General features: G+C 39.7%; 1 protein-coding gene across 2 annotated transcripts in view; it reads right to left on the minus strand.

Annotated features, from left to right (window-relative positions):
- EIF2AK3 (eukaryotic translation initiation factor 2 alpha kinase 3) overlaps nucleotides 1–20,595 on the minus strand; it is a 40,071-nt gene that overhangs the window by 10,002 nt on the left and 9,474 nt on the right. For both annotated transcript variants that reach the window (XM_090139880.1, XM_031588186.2), the window contains exons 3-11: nucleotides 9,444–9,638; nucleotides 6,973–7,103; nucleotides 4,769–5,003; nucleotides 4,317–4,479; nucleotides 3,281–3,418; nucleotides 2,779–2,901; nucleotides 2,402–2,622; nucleotides 1,946–2,058; nucleotides 766–888 (exon numbers count right to left, since the gene is read on the minus strand). In XM_090139880.1, coding sequence (XP_089996006.1) covers nucleotides 766–888; nucleotides 1,946–2,058; nucleotides 2,402–2,622; nucleotides 2,779–2,901; nucleotides 3,281–3,418; nucleotides 4,317–4,479; nucleotides 4,769–5,003; nucleotides 6,973–7,103; nucleotides 9,444–9,623 — 1,427 coding nt within the window. In that variant the 5' untranslated portion in view covers nucleotides 9,624–9,638. The remainder of the gene's footprint in view (nucleotides 1–765; nucleotides 889–1,945; nucleotides 2,059–2,401; nucleotides 2,623–2,778; nucleotides 2,902–3,280; nucleotides 3,419–4,316; nucleotides 4,480–4,768; nucleotides 5,004–6,972; nucleotides 7,104–9,443; nucleotides 9,639–20,595) is intronic.

The following is a 20,595-nucleotide window of genomic DNA, read 5'->3' on the forward strand; positions in this document are numbered from 1 at the left end:
AACATAAAGACTATCTTCATTCTACAGACCTCTTGTTAATACTGTAACACTCCATCAACTGAAGTTTAATGGTTTTATTCAAATGATTTGGATATGCTTGGAAAAGGCTACCTTAAATTTCTGAACAAAATCTTTCATCTTAAGTAATCATGTTTATTTAATGCATTCAAAAAATAGTAATTCTAGATTTCACAGCTTTACCCCCCTCCCACTACTGGCCTGCCTGTTGCTGTTCTAACTTGAGATTTCCAGAAGCAGTGTCTCCCATCTCCCACTAAAAGGAAGTTCTGTGTAGGATAATTCAGCAGCAAGGCTTGACCACCTATGACTGAAAGAAAAGGTAGGGGTCGTGGGTGTGGAGAATGAAACACATGGATAAATGGAGTCAGAAAAGCAGGAGAGGAAAGGGGATGAGAAAGAAAGGGTGGAATAGGAAAGGTAAGGAAAGAAAGGAAAGAAGCAAATTAACAGTGCTACAAATAACTAGTGCTGTTACTAAAGGCTCAATTCATCAAGGAAATCAATGGAGTTCCCATGTAGCTGCAGCATCCTCATAAGGGTCCTGCTATGTTAGTAGCTTAGCCAAGCAGGTCACCCTTCTGCTGTGAATACATATGCCAGATTCTTGATGCCAAAATTAAGTCAGCCCGCCCATTAAAAAGTATGTCATTCATCCTAATGCAGAACCTGGGAAATCAGTTCAGGAACTGTGTAAGATCCTGCCAGTCACTAATTTTTCTAGATCTCAGCAAACTCAGTCAGTACCTGTTAGGCAAACGGATCCTTTTGATAGCATAGTTGCAGTCATCCACTTTATTTTTGGCTTCAAAAACGACTCCAAAACCTCCACGGCCCAGACACTGAATTGGTTCAAAATCTGTCAGATATCTGCCAGGAGAGGAGTGTGAATAAGAGACAGAGGAATGGATGGAGAAAAATGCATTAACAAGGACAGACGTAAATGAAGGCTGTGTTATTTCTTTTCTTTTTCTTTTTCTTTTTTTTTTTTTTTGTGAGAGGAAGGGGTTTAACTGTTAAATAATTCTATTCAGGAAAAACGTGCTGAATGACTTCAAGCATTTCTCCTCTTCCTGCTCTGCTCACCCACCCACTGAGGTAATCAGATGGTTACCTACCTAGGAAACCGACAGGTGCTGATTATGCATTTATTCAGCGTCTATCACATCCTCAGCAAGACTCCTTACACGTGCAACTGAGTGCATCTGACAAACTGAAGAAGCCTTGCAGAGTGCCAGGTTTTATGACTACAGGATCATGGACCATAGGTATCTCAGTTAAACTCCCATGCCCAATTTAGGTGGTGATAGATGAGTATTTTCCAAATCATGACGTGCTTTTAACCCCACCACAAATCAGTATTTTTGCTACTAGCCCTGAGCACATTTTCTGAAATATCGCTTCTTAAATCTCACTACCTTTCTTCTTCTTCATTTTAAATAGTCCATTTCCTATCTCTGGCAAATTAGGATTGTTCACATTTTCTCCCATTACTGACATGCCCCTATAGGCCCATGTTAAACAACTCTTTCCTAATAAGCAATGAAGGTTTCTTCCCTATATACTCTTTGTTCTCTAGCATATATAAAACATATTTCCATCTGCAATTCCCATGTTCTAATCCAGAAGCCCAGGAACAGACAGAACAAGAACATTAAGAATCAACTCTTCATTTCACCTATCAGTAGGAAATAGGTGAGCAACATTCCCAAGCAGAGGTCCCATGCTGGCTCTGAGGGACTGCTTAGACCAATCATAACAGCAGTCTCCCATTGATAATGGGGCAAAAGGATTCTTTTTCATTGTTCTGTGGGGTAGGAGGACTACAGGTAGGTAAGAACTAATGACCACCAACTCTTTTCTCCAGACAGCATTAGTTTTCACACTGACTAAAAACTTTGCATGAGCTGTATTGAACTGAATTCACCTTGATACGTATCCAGAATTCTTGACATCACTCCAGCTGGTGTCCTTAACATCTCCACATGCAGACTCATATTTGCTATCAGTCTGACACTGCGTTTCAGATTCCTTCCGCAGCTAATATGGTGACCAAAACAAGAACAAAAACAAAAATTCAAGTCCTAACTACTTGAGATCAGTTTGTACCTGTAGATAAGGCATTCCATTATTTCAATGTAAGCCTCTCCAAAGTAATTAGATATGGTTGAAGCAATGTAATCTGCTTGCTGAAGCAGATAAGCAAATTGTGCGTGGCAGCTGACAATCTTCACAGATAGATTAAATAATAAATTTAGGCTACGTTATCTCATAAATTATTAACACCACACAGAGCAGAATCAAAACCAGAAGAAAAAGACTAGAATAACACTTTCTGCATTTAGGATTGAGGGGAAAAAAAAAAACAAAAAAAAAAACTTACTCTGCTGTAAGGATGGGGATGGAAAAGTTTGCGTACAATAAAGGTTGTGGCCACGATGCAAAATATAATGGTGCCAACAATTTCTTTCCACCAGTGAAGCAGAAGAACAGGATCTTTTTTGCGAATGTTTTTGTAATTCATATCATCAAAAAATCTAACAGTGATCTGGGTGCTACGTTTACTTCTCTCTCTTTTGTAGTAGGGTAAGTAATAACCATTATCTGCATATAAAAGACACAAAGAGGGTACAGATTTGTTTGTACACAACTACAAAGCAAATATTTCTCATAAATAAGTCTTCTCAATAGACACTGGGTGTGTGTGAGCACACTTTGTTTTTGTTGTGTAACATTTCAAAATTCAGATGGTCCACCTACCGTATGGATACTGTAGGACTGAAAGTGCTCCATTGCTGTATTCCTCATGAGAATACTTGTCATTGCTGAGACACTTATCAAATTCATCCGACCCCACCAACACTGGCGTTCTGGAAGGAGAATCTAAGCAAAGAAGAGACAACTTTCTGAGATGAATGATTATTAACAAAATTCTGCCCTTGGATGACTTTCATGAGAACTCCAATTGCATTATCTTAAAAACATGAGGTTGCCAGATCAGACCATAAGGACCAAAATTAATGCAAGGAAACACAAAGGAGGTAAAAATCAAGCGAGGTAACCACCACTGAATACTACTTCCCAGCCTAAATACTATTTTGGACAAGTCATTAAAAGTCCCATTAAAAAAAAAAAAAGAATTAATAGAGCACAGATGTTCCCAACTGTAAAATCATTCTGGAACTAGTAGACTAGCTTGAAAAACATCAGAAAGATGCTTTTAGGTCTAAGACAATAAATGAAACTCTGAGTTGTTACTTACGAATTAAGGGTTTCCATTTAATTTTGGGGAGGGGAATAATTGCATTATCATTCCTGGATTCCAGAGCCTTTGGGCTGGTTGGGAATTTTTCAGAAATTCTGACTGATGATTGAAGATACAGCTGGCCCCTGTACATACCTGAGAAACAAAACAGAGAGCATATTATTAAGACTAGGTATCATTCTCAAAATCTAATCATCCAGTTAAGATGTATGGTTTAGAATACTTTTGAAAGCATTTCTCTACATTCTGAGAATCTGAGATACTGACTGATTGAATTCAAATAGAACATACTCCCTTTGCTCTAGAAAAGCACAAGACCAGAACATCTTCAAGAAATTGTCACCAGTTCTGAAGAGTTACCAAGCATCTTGGGCTTAGCCTAAGTAAGACTTCCTTCAAACTTCCCATCCTTGTTAATGCTGGTGAACATTACTCTTCAACAGCTGTTAACAGAAAGGCTGAAAATATCTGTGTAACCACTAATAAGAAAAGCTTCAAGAAAAAGGCTAAGACAAAAAAAGAAGTCCTTGAAAACCAAAGCACATCTTCCATGCAGAGACAGATAGACAGCTGAGAAGAAGGGCCTGGAGCCACTATTTCAAACTGTCACAAATCACATCAAATTAATTCTAATAGCTGGATAAAAACTCAATCATATATGAGCTTAACAGAAATATCTTCACGGTAAGTTACTGCAGTCAGTGCAGAGGAAAAAAAAATAATGTGAAAAGTTAGAGTGCTGGAGGGAGATATTTCTTACAGCTTTCTGAGCAATAAGACCACATTGTTAACTATAAACCTATCTCTAAAAGTTTCAAGATTTGCAATCATGTGCAAAGTACTGCACCTATAAAGCAGTAAATGGAATAGAATATGTTGTTTTAAAGCCTCTTTTTTCTTTGTCAAAACACAACATCATTTATTTACCACTTTAGGCCAAATAGCAATAGAAATTAATTCTACCAGTATGGAAAGATCTGCTTTACTAAAAGCTCACAAAAAACAATGATGTTTACAACAGCTGGTGCCTCACCCAAATAGACACTGGATTCTGTGGCCCCTCTGGCAGCTTCCACAAGATCCTCCTCATCTTCTAACACTTCATTGTTTGTGGTATAACTTGTGTCATCAAACAGACTGATTGGAATTACCTTGCCATTCTTAACCAGCCATGCAGAAGCAATTGGAGTACAAAACTGAAGAAGATAGAGATAACAAGGAAATTAATGTCATATTAATTAGATGTTATGTAAGACATAAAGTGCTTAAATACCTCAGTTTGGTTTGTGTAACAGATGTAGCAGCTCAAAAACACAGTATCAGTAAAATAAGTTCCAAAAACATGTGTGCTTTTTTTTTTCCTTCTCTCTTTTTTTTTTTTTTTAAACACAGAGACAGCATTTAAAACCCAGGATGAAAGACATCAACTATGAAGCTGCATAGCTTCTACGACTGTAACATTTATTATTCTGTTTCTTCCCACACCTGGTATTCCCATTCGAGATGTCCTCCTCGTCTGTTAAAAGCCATAACCTTCCAGTCAGCCACTGAGACTTTTATCACTGTATCTTTCATCATTGCCTCCTGCTCATCCACATCTGAAATTATTTTTGTTTCTTCTTTGTTCACATGTAATTTAAAATTGCTCTCAATGTATCCTGCTCTATTTTCTATGTCTGGGACATAGTGCAGCTCAAAGTGACCAACACTGAAATTCCACCTAAAAGAAAAAGAGAAAAAAGATTGTAAAAATTAGTTATATATTCTAAGCAAGTACCATACTCTCAATTCAAAGATTCTTAAACTGAATTACCCATATTTGGCCCAGTCAGTCAGATTAACACAGCTGTACCAGGAGAGGGAGTGCTAATCCTATAACTGTATCCAGACCATAAACCAAACAAGAAAGAAATCTTGTTGTCTAGCATGATACCCAAGGTTAGAAGACAGCTGATGAAGTAGTGCCAATGACATTAAAAGGTATAGCATATGGAGAGGGCAATTAAAAATCATTAAATAATAATAAAGCTAAGTCTGTTTAGGGAAAAAGATGTTACACAGTTGATAAAAAGCATAAAGCATTTAGGAAGCAGCATTCTACAGAAGACATAATTCACTAACAAAGGATATTTTATTTTAAATGTAAGGCTTTCAAGCAAGAGAAGGGACAGTGGTTTCTTTTTTGTTTGTTTCTTATAATCCCACACAGAAGATGTAACACAGGATCTCTTTGATGGGCAATTCAATGAAGCCAGGACAGCTCATGTTACAGGTTAACATACTCTGAAACAAATATGGCTGTTTAAGGAACACAGAGCTGTCTTGCACAGCCTAAAACTCTTCAACTTTTGTAAACCAACAAACTGGCACAAAACTAAAATTATTCTCAGAAAAATAAAGAGTTCTTATTTCCACCACAAAGAGCTGTAATTATGCTGTAGACAAACACAGAGGGGAAAGAATGGCAAGTTTGTATCTGAAAGAGCAAAAAGAAGGAAAACACTCCTTTAACAATATGTTTGGGTACCCAGAGCATCTCTATTTCTGGCTACAACAATTGAAGAATTCATGTACCAAAGGTACCATGCTATTTTTTTGAAAGACATGTGCAAATAACAAACTTGCTTTCATGACGTACCTCTCCTGGCAGTATCAGTCTCTAAGAATCAAGATTTCTCTTAAGGCTTCTCATTTACTAATCTATTCACGTTCTAATCAGTTTCTTTCTGACAGACTGCAGACTCACTATCTGTCAAATCCTGCTGCAAACAGAAGAGGGAGCAGGTGAACAGAGAATGACTAGCTCTCCATTGAACTGGTAGGCAGTTACTGTATCTTTGTATAGCAACCGGTCTTGTAAACTTGTATTTAAGCAAGGTGTGTTTTTTTTTCCCAGTTGTTGTTGGGTTGGGTTTTATTGTTTATTTTGGGTGTGTGCTATTTTTTTTTTTTAGAAATCTCAGTGTACTGAAAACTTCAAAGTGAGAACATGAGGGAAGTCATAGACCAAAGCAATTTTTACAGCTTGCGAAGAAAAGAACACCTATATCATGAAACAAAAAGAGATGTAAGAATGAAGCTTTTTGAAATGTCTTCAGCCTTAACGTGTTCACTTTTCTGTCAACTTAAAATGAAAGGTAAAACATCAAGTATAAAAAAGGGACAGATACCATTAGTAGACCAGATTGGATGGGGCCCTGGGCAGCCTGGTCTAGTGTTGAATGTGCAGGTTGGTGGCCCTGCATGTGGCAGGGGGGTTGGAAATTCATGATCCTTGAGGTCCCTTCCAACCCTGGCCATTCTGTGATTCTGTGAAGAACTTAAGAAGAGAATCAAAAAATCACAGAAGGCTTTCAGGCTATCTCCTGCTATACCAAATGATCAACTGAAAAAAACTATAGAGACATTTATCTTGTATAGTAGAGAAATGACAGACTTTTGAGATATACAAGGACAAGAAAAGTCACTGTCATTTGACTTAAGGGAAATACGTTCAGACAAGTATTTTTTCTAATGGTCTAAAACTGAAATTAGAGATTTTTTTTTTTCCAGAAATGTTGAAGACAAGTCTGTGACATTCCTTTGGTACAAACTCCTTCATTCCTTTTCTACTGAGAGTAAAAAGGTCAAATTCCTAAAGTGTTACAAATTAACAGCTCAAATCTAAAAGCTGTAATTATAATACTCACTTCTCATTACCACTGCGTGGTCCAACAGCACGGACTGTTTTCTGAGTTCGCCGTAACAGCAGTGTGTCCTCCTGCTCTGCTTCATCGTCATCCCACCGGCGACAGCCCACAGCCGAGCAGATGTACTTCACCTAAGGGATAAGGCAAGAGACTCACAGCTGGGAAATGTGAACAGCTTCAAGAGCAAAAAAAAATGCATCCAACACGTATGTTCAAAACTAAAAATTGTTACAGTGCATTTTCGGCTCACAGGGGATATAGAGCTCCTTCCAGAAGGGAGCATATAAACACGAGAGGGTACATTTACAAGGGTGGATAGTGATAGGACAAGGGGGAATGGTTTTAAACTGAGACAGGGGAGGTTTAGGTTAGATATTAGGAGGGAGTTTTTCACTCAGAGGGTGGTGACACACTGGAACAGGTTGCCCAAGGAGGTTGTGGATGCCCATCCCTGGAGGCATTGAAGGCCAGGCTGGATGTGGCTCTGGGCAGCCTGGTCTGGTGGTTGGTGACCCTGCACACAGCAGGGGGTTGAAACTGGATGATCATTGTGGTCCTTTTCAACCCAGGCCATACTATGATTCTATGATTTTAGATGTTCAACTTAATGGATGTTGAAAAGCATGGTTTAAGAGAATTGCTTTTGCAAAAAGTTCTAGGAATTCTACATTTTGGAACATCCTTGCCTTACTGACTCTTTGCATGGTTTCCTATTCTAACAGAAAGAAATCACAGTTCCTCTTTTTCCCATGATGACTATTGACAGAAAGATAATTTCTAGAAGTAGGTTCATAGTATAATTCTGTTTTCATGCCGTATCTACCTCAGCATAACTCTATTAACTTCAAATTAAGTACTATTGATCTATATAAAATACTGCAGAGCCATCCCACTTGGTCTTTTCAGCTATTAAAATGGGATGGGGACCTCAAATTAATGCTGTCATAACAAACTTTGCAACAGTCCAATTCTCAAACAGTATTCGGAATATATACAGCCATTTGGGTTTTAAAAGTAAGTTGGACACTCTTTCAGGAAGTGTGAATTGACATTACAGTACCAAAGACAACACACAGAATCACAGAATGGCCTGGATTGGAAGGAACCTCAAGGATCATGAATCTCCAATCCTCCCACCAGAGGCAAGGCCACCAACCTCCCCACTTAATACCAGACCAGGCTGCCCAGGAACCCATCCAACCTGGCCTTGAACACCTCCAGGGATGGGGCACCAACAACCTCTCTGGGCAGCCTGTTCCACACTGCCAAAACTCTTAACGTGGAAGAGTAAAGAACTATTTCCTGTGTGCAGCACCTTTGGTACTGCAAGTCCGAGCCTGAATCAAAGCAGGAACTGAAATTACCACTTCCTCAACAGTTGGTACATGTGCCCTTTGCCATTAATGAGAAAATCTAAATGGTTTCATAAACTATTGCTTTGGACCTTTATCATGAGTGATCATTATAGAAACTGCAACAGCATTCTACATGAAAACACCTGGTTAAAATGGAAAAACCTGTTATGGTTTGGTTTGGTTTTGAAAACCAAATATCATTTTTCTTTTTACATGTTTTAAAAACAAACCAACATTTCTGATTTTAGCAAATATCTGCACAAAATATCTGCAATCACTTAAATAATGAAGGACATGGAAAGGAGAGGATAAGAAAGTCAAGGTCCAGAACTCAAAAGAATGCGATCAATTCCTATGATTTAATCCTTTTTTCCTTCCATTTTTTAAAAACATACACCATTTAACCAGAAGATTTCAGAAAAAAACACTTTCTGAACCAGTCAGATAGAAACTAGTTTTCAACTTAACTTCTGCATGAGTTTAAAATTTAAGAACTCATAAGGTAGAGTAAACTTATTGGCAACAAGAACAAATCTCAGAAGTTCATGTACCTTGGATGCTTTTCTTGTTTTCAACCAGATATTCTTTGCTAGTTGAGAAAAAAATTAAAATCTTTAAGTGTGAAAAACGCATCATCTAAAACTTTATTTGATGTTCAGTAAGCTGAACTGTGAAGGCTGTTCCAGGCAGAGACACATAATAAAGCTGAACTCATCTTCCAATTCTGCAGAAAGGGGTCATTTCTTCCCCTTGCTCTGAATTTGCTAACTCAGCACAAAAGTAATCCAATAGAAGCAAAGAGTTTTCTCTTAGGTTAGCAAATTGATTCTGCTTAGCAAATGGCAAGTGACAGAGGCAGCACAAGGGAGACAGCAGAAGCTCACTCACAAGAAGACACTGCAGTGATGCTCTCAGCAGTGTCATCTAACTGCACCAGCTGCTAAGTCTTACTTCAGCCTGCTTCCCAAGAAATTTATATTCTGCTCTTTGGTGCTGTGCAATCATACACCAGAACTGTACTGCAGCTTAAATATTAAGAGCAATCTACTTGCAAGATACTACTAGAAACAGAAGATACACAAATCTGAGACACTAGACAACTTTTGAGGCTCTTACCTTCCCTGAGTAGGAGCTCAGCCCATAGCTTGTTAAAGACTTCCCCCCAACTAAGACAACATCCTCGCCCAGTTTGTAGGATGATTCAAGAAGAGATTCAACTGTGAAAGGAACTGCTTCCATGCTCTCTCGGTCCCGATCCCACTGGAAAAGGTCTCCATCCAAGGAAGGAATTATCATCTTATTTCCAAATACCTAAAACAAGCCAACAACATAAGCTACTACTTCTAGCAAAACATACAGAGATGCAAAATGAAGCATAGAGTGAGCAAGTATAGTGATTTATACTGCAGCACCTTATTTTATGGTTTTGCATCCCAGAATCTTATTTTTCAAAATTACAGAGAACACTTTCAGGCATCATGTTAAAAAACAGTTTAGAGTGTAACACTTCTTCCATTTTAAGCATAACATTTCAAAGCTCAATCAGTTGATTTCTACAATCCGAACAGAGACATAAGGGTAGAAGCAGTCTTGAAGAGACTGAACAGTGGCTGAAAATTAAGCACGTTATTGTGATTGTTTCAAGACAGTGGCATTCTAGGTAAAACTCTAAATTTCTACACCTTCCCCAGAGTGAATTTAGTAGTAAATACAGAACTGAGCATTCCCTCCAGATCAGACAACTGAATTCTGTTCCAAAAGAAAAGCTGAGGCTGTATGCATGCTCTTTTGCAATTGATGACTACACCAGAAAAGCCACCCTCCTTTAAAGCAGACAGAGCAATTACCAGACCTTACATTTCACGTAAGGTTTTGTGGCTTTTCAAACAGTTAAATCCAACTTCTCCTCCCCAGATCATCTTATGTTTATATACAGTTCCCTTCAAATTCTGATTTTTCTTAAAACACACGACAGGTCAAACATTCTTCACTGGGATACAGTTTCATCCATTACACAGATATTCAAGGAGATCCTCATTCGGAAGCATGAGTCATTGTCAATGAGTACTAAGGGACTTATTAAGAAACTCATTATCAGCATGATAGACCATAACTAATACTGTGGAGCCACAGTGGCTGCGCCCATCAAGAAGAGAGAAACCGTAATCCCTCTAATCTTAGCTTTTGAGGATATGGATTAACATGGAAGATTTTAATGCTTTTGCAGACCTTCTGTCCATTTGGGCAGTACCCTACAACACAATTACAATATATTCAGACCCCTTACACATTCTAAAGACTACTTCTGGTACATGTATATTAGTTACTTCAAAGGAAACATGCACACATGATCCAGGAGTTTTCTGCTTGGAATTAATGTAAGTTCTGATGTTATATCTTCTGCATGATCAAAATGCTCTCTAACATGAAACTTCTTATTTCAACTGGGTTGCACAAGAGCAAACAGCACGAGCAAAGTTGAGATTCACATAAAGAGGAAGGAAAAGACAGATCTTGTCAATGTGTGCGTGTCATGACTGACCTGTTTTCTTGCAGTGCTTGGATATATCTCATTCGGAGAAGAAGTTTAGGGGAATTACCTGATAATGCTTGTGACTGCATGTAAGGTCCCTAAGGGATCAAAGACCAATGCTTCCCGGCTTTGAAAAGCTGCATGATGACTGACAATTAAAAATTCTTCTCAGGAATACAACACGTAATTGAAGAGATTATAAAAATAACCCCATGAATAGCAGTGATTTTTTTTTTTTTTCACAAAGCAAAACGAATTATGTATTTTCCTCCTAGATATTTACATTATGACTAAAAAAGGCCAAAACATACCAGAGAAGACACTGTGAGAGCTGTGATCCACAAAACAATGCAGTTTGGCTTACCAAGGTGGGGAGGAGGACACATACATGGCTGTATACATGCATAGAAATAAAACAATAAAGAGCAAACATTTGTGCAAGGGGTCATTTGTAGAAATCACACGATTAGTGGAAAAATAAAGCAAACATTATTGTTTGCTTTATTTATATAAACATTCATATGCAAGAGAAGCTTTGTGATCTTTAGAAACAAAGACGTGCAGATTGTGGAAAACACTTTTTAACAACAAAAGAAGCCTGTGCCAAACTTATAGCCTTAACCAAGCTTGAGTATTTTGTTACAATATTCAGCATGGAAAAGTAGCATCAAAAAATGTTTTTGTAACGTAGTCCTTCAGAAGCACATAATAATGATCAAGACTTTTAGCCTGTGCATTAATAAATTATCCATAAGGCTTCCTCCCACAGCTGGTTCAGTTACCTGCATGTCATTTGGAGAGCTGTGCTTTATCTCCAGTAATACGAGATATTCCATATGAAAGAAAAAAGAACAAACAACAGACATTGGTCTTTTCACAGGCAACTTTCCAACCAACCAAAAAGCTAAAGCAGCTCCTGCAGCACTATTTCAGCACACAGAGCCCCAGTCAGGCAAACCCTGTTATGCCATCAAGGTGTCACAACTCTGTGAGCCACACGTATGTGAGCAGTCCCATTCTGTCTTCTGGATCAGCAGCACTGTGCTACTACTTCGGTTTCCTGTAGAACAGCTACACACACCCTCACCTCTCAAGATATGCCAAATGCCAGCAAGGACCTGAGGCTGACTGCAAGCTGGAGCCAGAAGAAATTCAGCCAGGCCACCAGCCAGCTAAATTCATATAGCCTGGCCAAGCTACACACATGCTGCTGGCAGCCAAACAGCTACTTGTGGGTTCAGACTTCCAGATATGCTCCCTGGAAGTCACAGCAGCAGGGGCTGTGTGGCTTGGTATACTCAGAGCACCTTGCCATCACTTTGCAAAGTGAGGAATCTTTTCTGAGCAAGGGAGGCTCTCAATTAACTCTGTGAGCTCTGGGCACAACATGACACATGGCACTCTGGGCATTTCTCTCATCTTGAAGCTTTCTCTCCAAGACCTCAGCAGTAATTTTGGGAAAATTTTCCTCAAATTGGCAAAAAATGTTGGCCATTTCTGGGAACAACACACCCAAATCCCCAGTACAGAATAAGATTGCTTAGCAGCACCTGTTTGTACACTCCCAAGATATGAGTCAAATCAGGTCATGCCTTGTATGCCTTCAGAAATTTTCCAATGGTAGCTGCTCATCTGTTACAGCCTTGGTCCTCAGTAGCCACAGACAACAGATGAGACCGCTCTGCTTAGCTCTGCTGATCACCTGCCCATGCTCCCAACCTTGGGAGTGTGCCCACAGGAGCAGTGTGTCCTATGTGACATTGGAAATAAAGGCTGAGAAAAGGCACAGCTGCTGCTGGTGAACACATCAGAGCAGCAAGTACAGGCAGCAGAAAGAGTCACAGCACTGAAGGACAAAGAGAGGAGGAATGGACTGACCATGGATAAGTGTAAATAGGTATTTTGGTTAACATCCATCACAAAACAAGGTATTTCATAGAAAGCTCCAACTGGATTAACAGAAGCAAAGAACAACTTCACCTTCTAAGATGAATCTTTCTATTAATGGGAACGTGTGACATGGCAAGAGTGGGGGATTGTACCTGATTACACAAAGCTACTTTATCATTAAAACAGCTTTATTTGAGTAAACGAACTGGTATGTGAACATGTATACTTGAAGGTGCAGTTATATCCATGTAACAGAAGGGCATCTGTGGGCACACAAATGTGGTTTTACATGCAGAGGCTTTAGGAGCACAGAAACAATATCAATTCCTCATAGTTTTACAGCTCTAGTAAATCAGAATCAGCAAAGGGACTTTCCTTGAAAGTATAGCAACCAGCATCGGCATGCAGCTCAGGTAAAGGAATGACATCACCCTGTATCTCAAAAGCATTACCTCATCTCCTAATCCAAAGAGTGAGTCACCCAGGCAGTCAGCTGCAAATCTCTTGGCACAGAAAATGTAGGTTACCACGATGCACTTACACATTCCTCTGATCTGTCAATGTAAATAGCTATTTGTTCAGCTTCACTGGTCAGCAATATGGCACATAATTGTTAAGTAGCTTGTCTTTCAGAAGTAACACTTAAAATAAATAAATAAATAAATAAAAAGCCCACATTAACTATCGAGCCCTTAAACGAGACGCTGCTCTTTTTGCTCATTAAGAGTTTGAAGCTGAAGTTGTCCATTGGCTCAGCGCAGGGTGCTGCAGGCCTATCAGCAACGCGGGCTGCTCAATCTCCAGGCCGACGGGTGAGGTAATGCAGTTTCTAAAAAGCCTTCACAAAAAGCAAAAAGGCATAACGATCCGAAATGGCATACGCTACCAGGGAATTTGCTGTCTAGACTTTTTACTGGAAAGGAGGGCGCTGCATGAGAGCTCCCATGCCAGGTTGAACCGGCGCAGGGAGAAAGCTACTGATTTATTGTAAGGAAAAAAAAAAAAGTCATGTAAACAGAGATCAAAAAGCTTCCACGAGCTGTTTAACAGCAAGCGTAACATTCATTTCCATACCTAACCATCCTTACCATATAAAACGCAGACATCTGAAAAAACATGATGCCAAAACAGTCAATACTGCTATCAGATGTGCTAGACTTCCCAGCAGCTTTGAGGGAATAACTCAGAGGTAAAATACCTTCCTTAGAATAAGAAGCAGAATGCATTTGTTTTTCTAACACTTCAACTTGCGGATTTCAAACCTTACTCTAACCATAAACTACCATTGCTATAAGTTGCTATAAGAGCTTCAGTGCAGTTAGTAATTAACTAAGCTATATGATCTTAAATAAAGGTACCAGTTCTTTGTCTCCATGATTGCATCTACAGTAAGATTACTATAACAAACAAGATCAAAGCCAACATCAGGTGTGCTCTTAGAGCTACTTCAGTGAGAACTGTGTCTTTTAAACTCCTTTAAAATTCATCTAGGAACATGTTAAGAGAGAATATTAGCATTTTCATTATAAAGGCTGGAAAGAAGCAGCTACACAAATCAGGGAAAGAAAAAGCAATCGCTTCACATTCCATGTATAAAAAGAAATTGCAGGCGCATACAGTAGGGATACCTCTATACTAACCTTCTACAGATTTATAGGTCACACACAGGGCATAGCCTTACACTGCACCTAGCTCAGGTTTGTCTAGAACTGATTTGCTGTCTATCTTTTCAATATGCATGCTGGGAGGTATCTGCACAGATACACTGGTTTATTTCTTTCTCCCAATAGGAAAGCTCATTTCTGCTCCTCAGCTTAGATTTCAGGCTGGCTGATGCACATTTTCCCATCAGAATCTCTGATGGTTGCTGAAGCACAGGGTACACAAAGACTAACAGGCAAATCCTATTCAAACAGAAATACACTGGTGTGAAGGGACCAGCCAGAATAAGGACACACTTTTCTTCAAACTTTCTTATAAAAATTACCTATTTCTGCATAGCAGCTGTTTGCAAAGCACGTACCTGCTTCTAACAGCATCCTATTTCTGTTAAATGGCATACACACTGAACACACCTTCAAGACCAGTGCACTGAGAAAGGTTGCACCTGAACTCTGATATATCAGTATTTGCTGCTGCAGTCTGTGGAGGCATTATAAGACCTTCCTGCTCTGAAGAAGGTAGCCTATGCCCAAGCAGCACAGAGTAGTTGAGAAAGTAGGTTTCTTCTCAGTCAGACCATGGTACAATGAAAAGGCACACCAGCTTTGCATAGGATTAGTTAGCAAACGTGATTTTAAAACCTCAGGATAACTTTTATATTTGTGGTTCACCCAGAGACAGGAGTTCACAGAATTCACAAAGTGTCCAAATCTACTCTCCTGCCCATATTAAGATCCATATGAAGGTAGTTTTAATACCCTTTTTCTTCTTTCTCCACCATGCCTTATACTCCACTACCTGGTAGCGTCTGTTTCATCTTTCATTGGTTAGAAAAGATTGGACCAAGACATGAACTTAATTTTCAAGGTCCTGTGATTCATGTATGATTAGTGCAGAGCACAGCCACAGAGCAGAAGCAATGCTATAAGCCTGTGCCTGGATGAATAGTAGGGAAGCTGTTTGGAAACTCCTTTTCTCCCCCCCTCTTTCCTCAAAGCAACACCTACAACATAATTCCAACAACTTTATTAAATGACTGTACTTGGTATCTCCAGCATAATTCTACACTTCAGATCTTAAAATCTGATCGAGTGCCAGCAGCTTACAAAACTGCTTTTTACACTGGAGCAGTGCTAACAGTAATATGACAGCAGCAGAGCAGCTTGAGAATTAAAACACTCCTTGCCAGCACCAGGGGCACAGTATTGTGTTTGGCTCAAGTTAGCCATTAAAAGAATTAGTGCTACTCTGTCCTCTGCCCTCCCTTGAGCAGCCATGCAGTGAAACAGGAACTGCAGCATGTTAACTAGACTGCCTTGGCTTCAAAAGAGATCAGCTCTCCAATACTGTGTTGTGCAATCAGATCCCTCTTCTGAAGAGCAGCAAACTAAAATACCACTGTTACTTTAATCACAGTCAAACAAGGCTTGGGATTTTGACTGCAGAGATGCCAGCCTGCTTTGCTGCCATGGTAACAGACTTTTAAAAACTGTTCTCCTTAATAATAAAAAAAATGCACAGTACTTTAAGAAAGATTTTATTTTGACATTATTCCATCCCCCTCTTTAACACTAAGTTTTATTAAAAAGAAAAGACTTCAGTAGTATTCTGGAAGTTCAGAGTGGTCCTAAAGCACTCTAGAGCTGCTGCTACTGAGTCCACCCCTGAGGTCACTGAAACCAACAGCATGTAAAGGAAAAGGTCAGTGAGGAAAATGAAGATTACGCCAAACCTTTCACCTACAGAAGCAGGCACTGTATGGAAAGTCATTAGTCATTATGTCAAAATTGGGATTGTTCCAATACTGGGATGTCTGAAGATGTTTTAACTCCCTTTCAGCATGCAGGGCTATCATAGAATCATAGAATGGCCTGGGTTGAAAAGGACCACAATGATCATCCAGTTCCAACCCCCTGCTATGTGCAGGGTCACCAACCACCAGACCAGGCTGCCCAGAGCCACATCCAGCCTGGCCTTGAATGCCTGCAGGGATGGGGCATCCACAACCTCCACAGGCAACTTGTTCCAGTGCTTCACCACCCACTGTGTGAAAAACTTCCTCCTAATATCTAACCTAAACCTCCCCTGTCTCAGTTTAAAACCATTCCCCCTTGTCCTATCACTATATGGGCTCCTACTGCATCAGTAGGAAGCTAAGCAAGATGCTTCACTTAAGAGATGGGAAACATGAACAGTAACACCAACCTACATCACTTCAGCAGTCCAGGATTTAAGCTCATCTCTGCCAGGCTGGCTGTGCTTCTTCCCTGGCCCTGCCTGGACAGGGTGGTCTTTTAGATAAGGATACAAAGTCCCAGGGCTAGGGGAAGACTGAGTCACAGAGCAATTCCTATGAGAAAAGAGATCCCAATAAAGGAGAAAAACAGAAAACTGCAAATGTATCATCTTTCTTCAAGAACAGGAAGGCTGCAGCAAAGTTAGAGGACAGAAAGCACGAAACACGCAGTGATCTTGAGAGAAAGATTAACAAAGTTACCTGTGCATGGAGGGTAAAGTCCAGATGAAATTTTGGAAATGGGATAGCAGCAGCTGTGCTGTTAAAGGAATGATTTGCTGAACTGTCTGAAGTGTTTAATGCTTGAGACAAGCACTTCCTTTTACAGATGAAGTTACAGCCAGAAGTTCAAAAGTGGTGTATGGCAGAATAAACCACTTTGTTGCATTTTGGGCAGCTAGGCTCCAAGTACCTAAGTCATTCATGCTGTTCTGAAATGAGTATTTGCCTAGGCATCAGTAGAGCCAACCCATTTCAAAACAGAAAACACTGGAGCTGCTTAACAACCAATACAAAACATGCAGTGTACCATATGTAATTAAATTACAGGCTACTATAAAGATAACTAAACAGAGACAGCAAGATGATGATAAATGACCTTTCCAAGATTTGCTGCAATACATTTTGACCACGTCTGTCAGCATAACAGATGAAAGTTGGCCATAACCATTAACCCTGAGTGACTGTCAGAGAAAACTTTGCTGGCAGTGCTCAAGGAAGAGCATCACTTGTGAGAATTAGGGCTGAGTGCTCTGATATCACACCAGCCACAATATCTCGTTATTTCAGCTCCCCACGTGCCCTGGAACAGAAGCTGTTGCACCCCCTCCTCCTCAGACATTGTTACAGCACAAGCTAGAGACACATGTCAGCACTTTATCAGAGCTTCATCAGTGCTAACTACTTTAAGTGTCAGCAACAAAGCCACCAAGCTGCTGTTATAGGAAGCCCTTTTTTTTTTTTTAATTGCACAAGTCATTAAACTTAGATTATTGTCTTTGAGGATGTATTTATCAAAACAGCACAAGGCCACTCTTCTAAGCAACAGAACTACTTGTCACCCAACCAAAACACATGCTGCTGCAGCAAATTAACCCCTAGTTTTTTGTTCAAGTGTCAATTAGCAATTCCCTTTAACAAGTTCCTACAACAGCACAACTTCTAGCCATGCAGATACTTAAAAACAATTTGTCTTTCGCTAATGATATTTTGTCTACTAAATATTAGAAAAAATGACTGCCGGGAGAATTATAATTTTAGTTTCACCCAGAAAGCAGCACAGATCTGCATTCAGCAACAGGCAGCAAAGCATTCACTGCTTTATTGTCAAACAGACCTTGCATGTTGCCAGCAAAATAAAAAGAACTGTCTGGGTCATCAGTAATCATAATACATTCGTGTAGTTAAAGAGCAGTCACATCTATTCTCTTCTTGTAAAACACAGGCTCCACTCCCCTTGATAGCCCTAATAAGACTTTTCTGTCTCAATTGCAATTAGAATTTATCTTCCTTTGAAGTACAATTCTGGACACTCACTTCTCATTCATTATGAGCTTTTCCAGGACCATTTAAGACTCTAATATCTCTCTGTGCCCTCAAGCAGCACAGGATCACATTTCCTTCCCCTGCAGACGAATAGAGATGGCAGCTGATAACCTGACACAGGACCTCTGACCACACAATATTCAGTTATAAACCGACCACCTCTAACCCTCACCAACATTGTCGTTATCAATCCCCACATCTTGTGTTTCTTTCAGGATAGTTTAATTCCATTCCTATTACAGACAAGATGTACGATGGAGAACTGGCTTATGCCTTCCTCCAGAGGAATGATATCTCCAGCAACCAAAGCATGTGGTGGTCCTGCATCTATCCCAGCAGTATACAAAAATAAGGATGAACTACATGAGAAACTCTACTAATATGCATTTCCAGACAATTAAAAGTATATCACTTTACCTGTCAGGAAATATGATTCCTCCAAGTTACTTGCCTCAATAACAAGTCAATCGTTTTACACACTCTATGTACTCAAACTGAGTGGCAATCTGGGGCTTTGCACCTGGTTACAACATAGAACAGCTGGAAAACAATTTTGCAGCACCACTAGAAATTTTAAACACTTATTCTTTCCTTTCCAGAGTACAGTTCTGCTTTTGAGAGTTTTGCACGTACTCTGAAGCATAAGAGGACCAACTTCTCTGCGGATGGCAGACAGACCTCACTGCACAGCATTTGCTCCCGCAAGCAGCCTGAATTGTGCACAAAGCCAAGTGCTAAGCAGAACAGACTGCTTCTGTTGCTGACGTGTCCTGTGCCAGATGTTTAAAGATGCACAAATACATTAAAAGTTAAGATTAACCCTAGTGAGCCAGGCAGAGCAACTTGCTCGTAAGCGAAAAGCCAGAGCCGAGACAGCCATTTTCTCAGTGCTCTTGTAGATTGAAACGTATCTCCTTTTATTTTACCCAGTGACTGCTAGGAGCAACAGGAAAGATTTGTACAGGTTTGATAGAAATTCAGAATATTCAACACTGTAGTCAAAAGCTGCTATAATAACCCTTTAAGTGAAAGCACTCAAACAAGCATGACTGCATGACTGACAGTGAAGTATTCCCCACCCATACCCAAAAAACACATCTCAGCTTTTCATTGGATGATATTTACAGACAGTGACTTAATTGAAAACTAACTAAACTAGAAAACGATGGGCCAAACAAAAAAACCTCATTTTAAATCAGGTTAATAAAATGCTGCTGCAGGGGTGCTGTAAGTGATGGGTGTGATTTTCCTGCAGCTGATGTCACAAGATTTCTCTTTCAAAGAGACAGTTAAATTATCCACCCACCCCCAACCTCTGTGAGGGCACACAGAAGAGAATCCAGAAATCAAAAGCCAGGACCCCAGAGGGCATGCTGACCTCTCATCTTGTCCTGACCTGCTGCACTGTAGGTTTGGCAATTTCTTCTGAAAGAGGCCAAAGAATGAGTGAGGCTGAATCTTCTCCCGTGTTCCCAAAACAGCCCAGGATAACTCACATCCCTTCTCTGTCCAGGACTGGATGCAGCAGATGCTTTATCCAAAGTGCAGCAAAGTCCAGGCAGTTAGCACCTGAAAGTGACTGACTCTGCAGCAGAAATTCTCATTCCTTTTCTTTTAGAGAACCAAAACATTGAAAATTCTACAGCGCTTATGAAACAGTTAAAGCAAAAAACAAAAACAAAAAAAACCCCAAACATATTGCATATTAAATACTGTTACTAGCAGAGATTTGGAGACCTTGAAATTGTTCCACAACTGCCTGCTCTAAGCAGCAGCCTTGTCCTCTCCAAAGGAGAAAAAAGGAACAAACTGCTGAAGATATCTATAGATCCACTTTGCACACAATACAAATAGCTTCGTGCTGACTTCAGAGTAAAACTTTTTTGCATCTTTGCATTTCTCTGAAGGAAATCCCAGGCTATCCTGCAAAAAACAAAACAAAACAAAAAAACCTGGCAGTTATGCCCCAAAAAAGATCTCAATTCCTTGAATTTGTAGCAAATCTTATTTTGTGTGGCTACACTATGAACTTTTAGAGTGATAAGGGCGTAGGTTTATATATTATAGCAAAATTCACCTATTACTTCATTTTTCCAGTGTATGGTGGCCTATTTATTATGGCTCCTACAATGTCATATCCATGGACTAAAATGCTTTTTGTTCCATAATCTCAAATCTCTCCAATAAAAAAATGCAGTTCTTACTTGGAGATTAGTCTGTAACAACAGAATTATGACCAGGGCAGTTACTTTTATTGAGTACATTCCCATATACACTCTACCTGGACCATTGAAAATACAATTGGTGCCACTCTGCCAGGCTGAACTCCCTGCAGTATTCCT

The sequence above is a fragment of the Phasianus colchicus genome, chromosome 4 (assembly GCF_987193195.1).
Source record: "Phasianus colchicus chromosome 4, bPhaCol1.hap1.1, whole genome shotgun sequence".
In the NCBI taxonomy this organism is placed as follows: Eukaryota; Metazoa; Chordata; class Aves; order Galliformes; family Phasianidae; genus Phasianus; species Phasianus colchicus.